This window comes from Salvelinus namaycush, chromosome 12, assembly GCF_016432855.1.
Source record: "Salvelinus namaycush isolate Seneca chromosome 12, SaNama_1.0, whole genome shotgun sequence".
NCBI lineage: Eukaryota > Metazoa > Chordata > Actinopteri > Salmoniformes > Salmonidae > Salvelinus > Salvelinus namaycush.
In genome coordinates, this window is record NC_052318.1 from 6,125,448 (window position 1) to 6,138,208 (window position 12,761).

General features: G+C 44.7%; 1 protein-coding gene across 1 annotated transcript in view; it reads right to left on the bottom strand.

The window, feature by feature from the left end:
* The window catches only part of LOC120056753 (actin-binding LIM protein 3-like), a 112,881-nt gene that overhangs the window by 36,912 nt on the left and 63,208 nt on the right, over window positions 1–12,761 (bottom strand). Inside the window, exons 5-9 of the mRNA XM_039004961.1 lie at window positions 10,456–10,568; window positions 7,076–7,202; window positions 5,799–5,892; window positions 3,840–3,927; window positions 467–525 (exon numbers count right to left, since the gene is read on the bottom strand). Coding sequence (XP_038860889.1) covers window positions 467–525; window positions 3,840–3,927; window positions 5,799–5,892; window positions 7,076–7,202; window positions 10,456–10,568 — 481 coding nt within the window. The remainder of the gene's footprint in view (window positions 1–466; window positions 526–3,839; window positions 3,928–5,798; window positions 5,893–7,075; window positions 7,203–10,455; window positions 10,569–12,761) is intronic.

The following is a 12,761-nucleotide window of genomic DNA, read 5'->3' on the forward strand; positions in this document are numbered from 1 at the left end:
CAGACTTCAGCTAAGGGAGACAAAACACTGACAGAGGATAACTTGGTTCAACAACACCCCAGCGTTACCTCAGATCCTCTCCCTACAGCGACTCTGCTCTGTCATACTCCAATACTTCCACACACAACAACAGGAAGAAGAGGGATTGAGTAGAGACTGGAGGAGTTTCTAGGAGGACATCGTAGTGTAGTACCGGTGGTGCTCTATGGTTGACCAGGTCAAGGTGTTGTAACAGTGAGATGCAGCAGCACTGCATCTCAGTGCTAGAGGCGTCACTACAGACACCCTGGTTCGAATCCAGGCTGTATCACAACCGGCCGTGATTGGGAGTCCCATAAGGCCGTGCACAATTGGCCCAGCGACATCCGGTGTAGGCCGTCATTGTAATTACAAATTTGTTCTTAACTGACTTACCTAGTTAAATAAAGGTTCAATAATTTATTTATTTAAAAAAATAAATACTCACTCTGAGTTTCTTCTCCAATCGAGCTGCTTGTTTACACACAGGATGCCACACCTCGCAACCTGTTGCAAAGACACACCCGCAGTCAAACATACTGTTTTTCAAAAAGAACTTGACATTCATTCCTCTCTACCACGATGGCTACTGCAGTTACAATACTGTAACACCACTGGGGTGCTCTTTATTATTGGCAAAAAGAGAGGAAGGCCACATCTCTCAGTGTTTCTACTGCGGTTCAGTAACTTCAGAAACTTTTTAGCACACATCATTCCTCTAATCTACAGTACAGTTAAAATCAGTCCTATAATCTACAGTACAGTTAAAATCAGTCCTATAATCTACAGTACAGTTAAAATCAGTCCTGTAATCTACAGTACAGTTAAAATCAGTCCTATAATCTACAGTACAGTTAAAATCAGTCCTGTAATCTACAGTACAGTTAAAATCAGTCCTGTAATCTACAGTACAGTTAAAATCAGTCCTGTAATCTACAGTACAGTTAAAATCAGTCCTGTAATCTACAGTACAGTTAAAATCAGTCCTGTAATCTACAGTACAGTTAATCAGTCCTATAATCTACAGTACAGTTAAAATCAGTCCTATAATCTACAGTACAGTTAAAATCAGTCCTATAATCTACAGTACAGTTAAAATCAGTCCTATAATCTACAGTACAGTTAAAATCAGTCCTATAATCTACAGTACAGTTAAAATCAGTCCTATAATCTACAGTACAGTTAATATCAGTCCTATAATCTACAGTACAGTTAATATCAGTCCTATAATCTACAGTACAGTTAAAATCAGTCCTATAATCTACAGTACAGTTAAAATCAGTCCTATAATCTACAGTACAGTTAAAATCAGTCCTATAATCTACAGTACAGTTAAAATCAGTCCTATAATCTACAGTACAGTTAAAATCAGTCCTATAATCTACAGTACAGTTAAAATCAGTCCTATAATCTACAGTACAGTTAAAATCAGTCCTATAATCTACAGTACAGTTAATATCAGTCCTGTAATCTAGTGCACCCATAGATAGACCTACAGCAAGAACTGTGGAAACAGTCCACCCTCCACCATGCACATAATGCCCAACACCACCTATGTCCCTCAATCAATACTTAGTCATGGAGCCCTTCCAAATGTCCTGCATCAACATGGTGAGAGCAACTCTTTTCCCTAGGTCTCCTTCCACAACCTCAGTAACCCTACCTCAGAATGAAGGGTTACAGGAAATATAATATGCATCTACTGAAATAATAGAATCTGGGAGGTAGCCTATAATAGAACCTGGGAGGTAGCCTATAATAGAACCTGGGAGGTAGCCTATAATAGAACCTGGGAGGTAGCCTATAATAGAACCTGGGAGGTAGCCTATAGTAGAACCTGGGAGGTAGCCTATAGTAGAACCTGGGAGGTAGCCAATAATATAACCTGGGAGGTAGCCAATAATATAACCTGGGAGGTAGCCAATAATATAACCTGGGAGGTAGCCTATAATAGAACCTGGGAGGTAGCCTATAATAGAACCTGGGAGGTAGCCTATAATAGAACCTGGGAGGTAGCCTATAATAGAACCTGGGAGGTAGCCTATAATAGAACCTGGGAGGTAGCCTATAATAGATCCTGGGAGGTAGCCTATAATAGAACCTGGGAGGTAGCCTATAAGATAACCTGGGAGGTAGCCTATAATAGATCCTGGGAGGAGGCCTATAATATAACCTGGGAGGTAGCCTATAAGAGAACCTGGGAGGTAGCCTATAAGAGAACCTGGGAGGTAGCCTATAAGAGAACCTGGGAGGTAGCCTATAAGAGAACCTGGGAGGTAGCCTATAATAGAACCTGGGAGGTAGCCTATAATAGAACCTGGGAGGTAGCCTATAAGAGAACCTGGGAGGTAGCCTATAAGAGAACCTGGGAGGTAGCCTATAATAGAACCTGGGAGGTAGCCTATCCTAGGCAGAAATAAATCAGAACAATAGCTCTGTAGGATCTCTACCTTTAACAACATGTCACTTCTCATTCCAGCCATGCAGCGTGTGGGATTGATTCACTGGCCTTTGTTACGTGGCTGGTAATTGAGTGGCTTCCCGAGCCCCGATCACTCAGCCCTCCTTGAGGTCCCTCTCATTAAATTAAAATTGGGGGCTGTGTGCTCCTATGCTATAACATGCTGCTAATGTTGAGTGTTAGTGGTCCCGTCTTGATTGAGAGTAGCATTTATTTCATCTTCATTTTAACAGGGAACACATATTGAGACCTAGATCTCTTTTTCAAATGCTTCCTGTATAACACGACACATTATATCCAATATGTCCACTGAGTATAGCAAACATTAAGAACACCTTCCTAATATTGAGTTGCCCCCCTGTGGATGATGTGGAGTAGCATGTTAATGATGTGGAGTAGCATGTCAATGATGTGGAGTAGCATGTTAATGCTGTGGAGTAGCATGTTGATGATGTGGCGTAGCATGTTGATGATGTGGAGTAGCATGTTGATGATGTGGCGTAGCATGTTGATGTGGCGTAGCATGTTGATGCTGTGGAGTAGCATGTTGATGATGTGGATTAGCATGTTGATGATGTGGAGTAGCATGTTGATGATGTGGAGTAGCATGTTGATGATGTGGCGTAGCATGTTGATGATGTGGCGTAGCATGTTGATGATGTGGCGTAGCATGCTGATGATGTGGAGTAGCATGTTGATGATGTGGCGTAGCATGTTGATGTAGATGTAGAGTAGAATGGTTTAGCATTGTCTGACCCCTGGAAGTGTCCCTGCCGCTGTGTTCCTATGCCCTACATAGTGCACTACTTTTGACCATAGAGCTCTGGTCAAAGTAGTGCACTATATAGGGATTAGGGTGCCATTTGATGGAGCTGATCGGTGATGAGAAGCCAGCAGACCACTTCTTCACAGTGAGCTATATTGAGTGGCCATCAGAGGCACTGCAGAATAGACAGTCAATAATGTACAGTTTAGCTGTGATCAATAATGTTGGGAGACTGTTTATAGAACTGCCATAATTCAAAGTAATGACAGGCCAAGGCCCTGCTGAGCAGTAGTCTGAACCTCCCTCTGGGGAGTCTGTCCTGGTCATCCAATACTGACTTCTGGAAGTACATGGTGGTTGGGCATCCCCACTGCTAATTCATTAACGATCAATCGCAATGGACCAATGTCACCAAGAGCAAATTACCACCGTATGACTGCATAAGTGACTGGGACTCACCATCGAAGTGCATTGTAGGTCAAAGTAAATAATACAATACATCGAAAATATAATTATTAAAATACTTATATAGTTATTATATGAATAATTATATAATGATGGTGTTATCATCAACAGGAAGAGAGCCTTACTCACCTGTCAGGTACATCTCCTCTCCTTCTGTAAATATCATGAGACAGCGGGCACAACGGGCACAGGTGGGGTGGTAGTGCTTTCCCCCTGCCTGAGAGTCAGAGAGGAGAGAAGAGAGAGAGAGAGAGGCAACGAGGGTGGGGGAGAGAGGGAGGTATGGTGAGAGAGAGATAGAGATGGGGAGAGAGAGAGAGCGAGAGAGAGGTAATGAGGGTGGGGGAGAGATGGGAGGTATAGCGAGAGAGAGAGAACAGAGAGGGAGGGAGAGCGCGAGAGAGAGAGGTAACAAGGGCGGGGGAGAGAGGGAGGTATGGCGAGAGAAAGAGAGAGAGAGAGGTAACAAGGGTGGGGGAGAGAGGGAGGTATGGTGTGAGAGAGAGAGAGAGAGAGAGAGAGGGAGGGAGGGAGCAAGAGCAAGTGAAAGATATTTAAAGAGACATAATTGGGAGTGGATTGCAGAAGATATAAGATGGAAACAGAGAAAGAGAGAAGAGACATGCAAGTGATGGGTGCTACTCACATACAAGTGATGGCTGCTACTCAGATACAAGTGATGGCTGCTACTCAGATACAAGTGATGGCTGCTACTCACATACAAGTGATGGCTGCTACTCAGATACAAGTGATGGCTGCTACTCAGATACAAGTGATGGCTGCTACTCAGATACAAGTGATGGCTGCCACTCAGATACAAGTGATGGCTGCCACTCAGATACAAGTGATGGCTGCCACTCAGATACAAGTGATGGCTGCCACTCAGATACAAGTGATGGCTGCCACTCAGATACAATTCACATTTCACAGCCTTCTCATAGAAAATGACAAATCCTCTGTGGAAAGGATTCTACATTGAACCCAAAATGGTTCTACTTGGAACCAAAAGGATTCTACATTGAACCCAAAATGGTTCTACTTGGAACCAAAATGATTCTACATTGAACCAGAAAGGGTTCTTCAAAGGGTTCTCCTATGGGAACAGTCGACGAACCCTTTTAGGTTCTAAATAGTACCTTTCTTTTCCGAAGGATGTACAGTTGAGAAAAATACAAAATGATCAGCATCCATATATCCACACGTCTCTCTTAAGGGAGTTAAATGATTCTGGATGGATTCAAGCCGTGAGAGAAATAGGTTTCATAACATCAATCATCAGAAAAAAATGGATTATAGCGCTACAGGTGAACCAGCTACAGGTGAACCAGCTACAGGTGAACCAGCTACAGGTGAACCAGCTACAGGTGAACCAGTTACAGGTGAAACAGCTACAGGTGAAACAGCTACAGGTGAAACAGCTACAGGTGAACCAGCTACAGGTGAAACAGCTACTGGTGAAACAGCTACAGGTGAAACAGTTAGTTCTCACACCACAAATAGCTAGATAGCAGGACAGCCAGTTGAGTCATCTTGGATCATTTGGGTTAAATCCGTCTTTTTTAACAGTATGTGTGATGAATGTGAAGCTTCTGAATGTCTTCCACTAAATCGCATGTCTCTTTCTCTCTGTCTGCTTGTCTTTCTGTCTCTGCCTGTCTCTCTCTGTATGTGTGTGTTATGTTGTCCCACCTTCAGGTGCAGGTGCTGTCAGAGGCCCTTCATGTGTAGCCACAATGAAACATTAAAAACCTGCCTATTTATAGACCCTAACGGTATGCAGGCTGAATACGGTTTCTCTTTTGTCTGCACTCAGCACATTCAAAGAGCCTGGATTGATTTCAACTCAGCAGCACTAATCACATGCGTTGAGATTATGGCCTGTAATGTAGAACTAGCATCGCAGACTATTCATATTCCACAGGGATGCTGGTCCATGTTGACTACAATGCTTCCCATAGTTGTATCAAGTTGGCTGGATGTCCTTTGGCAGGCCGGCAGGAAGACAGACAGAGACAGACAGGCAGACAGAAACAGACAGAGACAGACAGAGAGAAAGAGAGAGACAGACAGACAGACAGACAGACTCACCTCCAGCACTCTGCCACTGATGTATCTGTTACACGTCACACACTGGATTCCAAACTGGGTGTGGTAGTCAGTCTCACAGTACGGAATACCATCCCTGAGAACACACACACACACACACACACACACACACACACACACACACACACACACACACACACACACACACACACACACACACACACACACACACACACACACACACACACACAGTCTTGTAGCTAGTTTCTTGTCAATCAGAGTCAAAAGACAAAATAATAACAGATACTAGAATGGATACATGAATGGCATGTCTGTGGAGTAGCATGGAAACATGGACGGCATGTCTGTGGAGTAGCATGGAAACATGGACGGCATGTCTGTGGAGTAGCATGGAAACATGGACGGCATGTCTGTGGAGTAGCATGGAAACATGGACGGCATGTCTGTGGAGTAGCATGGAAACATGGACGGCATGTCTGTGGAGTAGCATGGAAACATGGACGGCATGTCTGTGGAGTAGCATGGAAACATGGACGGCATGTCTGTGGAGTAGCATGGAAACATGGACGGCATGTCTGTGGAGTAGCATGGAAACATGGACGGCATGTCTGTGGAGTAGCATGGAAACATGGACGGCATGTCTGTGGAGTAGCATGGAAACATGGACGGCATGTCTGTGGAGTAGCATGGAAACATGGACGGCATGTCTGTGGAGTAGCATGGAAACATGGACGGCATGTCTGTGGAGTAGCATGGAAACATGGACGGCATGTCTGTGGAGTAGCATGGAAACATGGACGGCATGTCTGTGGAGTAGCATGGGTACATAGACAGCATGTCTGTGGGGTAAATATGCATACAGTGCTGTATATGTAGGAGGCTTCTCCTGCTTGGCTCACAGTGAGGAACATACTGATCATCACTACTACTACTACTATACCACTACTACTATACCACTACTACTATACCACTACCACTACTACTATACTACTACCACTACTACTATACCACTACCACTACTACTATACTACTACCACTACTATACTACTACCACTACTATACTACTACCACTATGATACTACTACCACTACTATACTACTACCACTACTATACTACTACCACTACTATGCTACTACCACTACTACTACTACTACAATACGACTAGTACTATACTACTACTACACTACCACTATACTACTACCACTACTATACTACTACCACTACTACCCTACTACTATACTACTAGTACTATACTACTACTACTACTACTACTATACTGGTATTGTGATGTCACCTACTTGCTGATGTACTCCCCTGTCAGCACAGTGCCACAGGTCTGACACTTGAAGCAGCTGACATGCCACTGCTTCTCCAAGGCCAGGAGAGACTGGCCATGTTTGATCTCCTCCTTACAGCCTGCACAGTCTGGGAAGGAGGTAGAGCAAGAAAGAGATAGAGAGAGAGAAAGAGAGAGAACAGAGAGAACAGAGAGAACAGAGAATGAAAATAGAAGAGGACAAGAGGGGGCAAAAACAATATTGAACCAAACATCTCTCAAGTGGGCCTCCCGAGTGGCGCAATGGTTGTCCGGGTTAGCGGAGGGTTTGGCAGAGCAGAGGGAGTTATAGCAGAGCAGATTGAGTTATAGTAGAGCAGAGCAGAGGGACTTACAGCAGAGCATACCTCTCTTCCTAAAAGTATCCACCGCCATTGTTGCAACCCCTATTACTAGTCTGTTCAACCTCTCTTTCGTATCGTCTGAGATCCCTAAAGATTGGAAAGCCCTCTTCAAAGGGGGAGACACTCTAGACCCAAACTGTTACAGACCTATATCTATCCTGCCCTGCCTTTCTAAAGTCTTCGAAAGCCAAGTTAACAAACAGTTCACCTACCATATCGAATTTCACCGTACCTTCTCCACTATGCAATCTGGTTTCCGAGCTGGTCATGGGTGCACCTCAGCCACGCTCAAGGTCCTAAACGATATCATAACCACCATCGATAAAAGACAGTACTGTGCAGCCGTCTTCATCGATCTGGCCAAGGCTTTCGACTCTGTCAATCACCGTATTCTTATCGGCAGACTCAACAGCCTTGGTTTCTCTAATGACTACACTCCTTCCGTGGCCTCCAACTGCTCTTAAATGCTAGTAAAACGAAATGCATGCTCTTCAACCGATCGCTGCCCGCACTCGCCCGCCCGACTAGCATCACTACTCTGGACGGTTCTGAATATGTGGACAACTACAAATACCTAGGTGTCTGGCTAGACTCCTTCCAGACTCACATTAAGCATCTCCAATCCAAAGTTAAATCTAGAATCGGCTTCCTATTTTGCAACAAAGCCTCCTTCACTCATGCTGCAAAACATACCCTCGTAAAACTGACTATCCTACCGATCCTCGACTTCGGTGATGTCATTTACAAAATAGCCTCCAACACTTTACTCAGCAAATTGGATGCAGTCTATCACAGTGCCATCCGTTTCGTCACCAAAGCCCCATATACTACCCACCACTGCAACCTGTATGCTCTCGTTGGCTGGTCCTTGCTACATATTCGTCGCCAAACCCACTGGCTCCAGGTCATCTATAAGTCTTTGCGAGGTAAAGCTCCGCTCTATCTCAGCTCACTGGTCACCATAGCAACACCCACCCGTAGCACGCGTTCCAGCAGGTATATTTCACTGGTCACCCCCAAAGCCAACACCTCCTTTGGCCGCCTTTCAGTTCTCTGCTGCCAATGACAGGAACGAATTGCAAAAATCACTGAAGTTGGAGACTTACATCTCCCTCACTAACTTTAAGCGTCAGCTGTCAGAGCAGCTTACCGATCGCTTCCGTTGTACACAGCTCATCTGTAAATAGCCCATCCAACCAACTACCTACCTCATCCCCATATTTGTTTGTTTTTCTGCTCTTTTGCACACCAGACCAGCATTTCTACCTGCACATCCTCATCTGCACATATATATCACTCCAGTGTAAATAGCTAAATTGTAATTACTTCGCCACTCTTGGCCTATTTATTGTCTTACCTCCTTACTTCATTTGCACACACTATATACATATTTTTCTATTGTGTTATTGACTGTACGTTTGTTTATCCCATGTGTAACTCTGTGTTGTTGTGTTTGTCGCACTGCTTTGCTTTATCTTGGCCAGGTCGCAGTTGTAAATGAGAACTTGTTCTCAACTGGCCTACCTGGTTAAAACTTCTTAAGGCTAGGGGGCAGTATTTTGACATCCAGATGAAAAGCGTGCCCAAAGTAAACTGCCTGTTACTCAGGCCCAGAAGCTAGTATATGCATATAATTGGTAGATTTGGATAGAAAACACTCTAAAGTTTGGCAGGCAAAACCCAGAGGACAAACCATCCAGGGGAATTCTTTTTTTTTTAGGTCATAGGATTTCCCAACGGTTTCTATGGAAAGCCCTATTTACGAGGAACCTGGTTGCAGTTCCTATGGCTTCCACTAGATGTCAACAGTCTTTAGAAATTGTTCGATGTTTTTCTTTTGAGAAATGAAGGGCTATTCATTCCATGTGTCACTCTGAAGGTCCTTACTATTTTGGTGTGCGTGAACAGGAACGCGCTTCACATTGTTTTTATCCGGTATTAGAAACAGTTTATTCCGTCTTAAATTAGTTCGATTATTTACATTTTAGGATACCTGAGGTTGGATTAGGAACGTTGTTTGAAATGTTTGGACCAAGTTTACAGGTAACTTATTAGATACTTTGTAATCATGTTGGAACTGGTGTATTTCTGAATCAAACGCTCCAAATAAATGGACATTTTGGGGATATAAAGAAGGAATTTATCGAACAAAACGACCATTCATTGTGTCACTGAGACATTTGGGATTGCAAAAAGAAGAAGATCTTCAAAGGTAAGGCATTTATTATATGGCTATTTCTGACTTTTGTGTCGCACCTGCCTGGTTGATTTTTTTTTATAGCAGAGCAGAGGGAGTTATAGCAGAGGATGATTCAATGCCGCAACGGGGCCTCACCCTGGAAAAGGTCAGACACCCATTTGTTCTCATTTAAGCTCTGGACGTCTGGCCTGTCCCCCACTCCTCCCCTCCCCCCTAGAGAGAGCGATGGAGAGTCCCACTGATCTGAGAACTGTGGACTGCTGCAGCCTTGTCCTACGGGACCATCACTGTGCTGTGTGAGGATTGTGATGTGACTTTAGTTGAGGTCCTGTGGTATAGATCCATTATGTTGTGCGCCCAGTAAGGAATTCGATTTTTTTTGTTGTTGACCTAGCCGTGGATATGATCACATCCAACTTCAAATGCAGCTCATGCAAATAAACAAAACACATAATCAGACGGTTATATCTACAACATCACAGATGTCATCAGACGATTGGTTACCTAGGAAGCTAGCAAAGCCAGCGAGGCAAGGTAAAATATCTGAAATAGAGCTTTGTAAAGCCAGGAGAATAATATACTTGTAGAACATAGTTATAGCCGTCAGCCTGCTATGTTTTCATGGTCATCACTCACTGTTAAGTTTGTCATGGTCCCTACATCAGCGTTAACTGTCTGCTACAGAGCTTTTTGATGTCGAGATGTCGAGACGTTCCAGTAATGCGCGCGCATTACCGGAACGTGACGTTTGATGGTTAACAGAGAAGGAGCACGTGACCCTCTGATCTAGAGACTTACGGCTGGGTCCGTGGATCTTGACCGGCGCGTTGCTGACCAGCGAATGGGAGCACTGCTGACAGACACACTTCTTCCCACAGAAGGTCACCCTGTCTCCGATAGGGAAAGGCTTTCTGAAAAACAAGACAAGTCAAACGAAGACATCAGACATGTATTCTGCTCAACCCGAAGCCTCACAGTAGACACATTAAGACTGTATGTATACCGTGTGTAATGGTAGCTAACGTTATTTTACACAACTGCACATTTTGTGTTTTGTAATTTTGCATAAAGTATAAACGTGGTAAAATGCCCAAAATTAATTCCTCCGGAAATCCTCCAGTAGGTTTATATAATTTACATGTGGCACCATATTTAAACATGTCACAAAGTCAATCAGTGACAGTGGAATCTAACTATGGAGTCAGAGAAGAGAGAACTACAGCAGTACTGTTCTATACAGCCATTCTGGAAACGTTCTCTAACGTATCGCTAGCTAACTACCCCAGTCTGAGACTAAAGATGATTTGTTGTGATTGACATGGTTATTTATACAAGCAATGGGATTCTATTATGTTTAGACAATGTTTCTGAAAAACCTTTTGAGCCGGGGGCACTTCGTTTGGTCAAGGAGGGCAATGTGAGTCTCCTTAGTAGCACATGAGAGAGTGAAATGACATCAGAGGCCTGGCCTCTATTCTACTCACATTAATACCGATTAGAGTGCAACTCTCCATGCAGACGCACGCACACACACACACACACACACACACACACACACACACACACACACACACACACACACACACACACACACACACACACACACACACACACACACACACACACACACACACACACACACAGCCTTCGGAAAGTATTCAGACCCCTTAACTTTCACCACATTTTCAAATCAAATCGTATTTGTCACATGCGCCGAATACAACAGGTGTGAAATGTTTACTTACAAACCCTTAACCAACAATGCAGTTTTAAGAAAATACCCCCCCAAAACGTAAGAAATAAGAATAACAAATAATTAAAGAGCAGCAGTAAATAACAATAGCGGGGCTATATACAGGGGGTACCGGTACAGAGTCAATGTGCGGGGGCACCGGTGTCGAGGTAATTGTGTTAATATGTACATGTAGGTAGAGTGACTATGCATAGATAATAACAGAGAGTAGCAGCAGCGTTCCAGAGGGGCGGGGGGGAGCAATGCAAATAGTCTGGGATGTCATTTGATTAGGTGTTCAGTCTTATGGCTTGGGGGTAGAAGCAGTATAGAAGCCTCTTGGACCTAGACAAGTCGCTCCAGTACCGCTTGCCATGCGGTAGTAGAGAGAACAGTCTATGACTAGGGTGGCTGGAGTCTTTGACAATTTTTCGGGCCTTCCTCTGACACCGCCTGGTATAGAGGTCCTGGATGGCAGGAAGCTTGGCCCCAGTGATGTACTGGGCCGTTCGCACTACCCTCTGTAGTGCCTGCGGTCGGAGGCCGAGCAGTTGCCATACCAGGCAGTGATGCAACCAGTCAGGATGCTCTCGATGGTGCAGCTGTAGAACCTTTTGAGAATCTGAGGACCCATGCCAAATCTTTTCAGTCTCCTGAGGGGGAATAGGTTTTGTTGTGCCCGCTTCACGATTGTCATGGTGTGCTTGGACCATGTTAGTTTGTTTGTGATGTGGACACCAAGGAACTTGAGGCTCTCAACCTGCTCCACTGCAGCCCCGTCGATGAGAATGGGGGCGTGCTCGGTCCTCTTTTTCCTGTAGTCCACAATCATCTCCTTTGTCTTGATCACGTTGAGGGAAAGGTTGTTGTCCTGGCACCACACGGCCAGGTCTCTGACCTCCTCCCTATAAGATGTCTCGTTGTTGTCGGTGATCAGGCCTACCACTGTTGTGTCATCGTCAAATTTAATGATGGTGTTGGAGTCGTGCCTGGCCGTGCAGTCGTGAGTGAACAGGGAGTACAGGAGGGGGCTGAGCACGCACCCCTGAGGGGCCCCCGTGTTGAGGATTAGCGTGGCGGATGTGTTGTTACCTACCCTTAACACCTGGGGGCGGCCCTCAGGAAGTCCAGGACCCAGTTGCAGAGGGAGGTGTTTAGTCCCAGGGTCCTTAGCTTAGTGATGAGCTTTGTGGGCACTATGGTGTTGAACGCTGAGCTGTAGTCAATGAATAGCATTCTCACATAGGTGTTCCTTTTGTCCAGGTCGGAAAGGGCAGTGTGGAGTGCAATAGAGATTGCATCATCTGTGGATCTGTTGGGGCAGTATGCAAATTGGAGTGGGTCTAGAGTTTCTGGGATGATGGTGTTGATG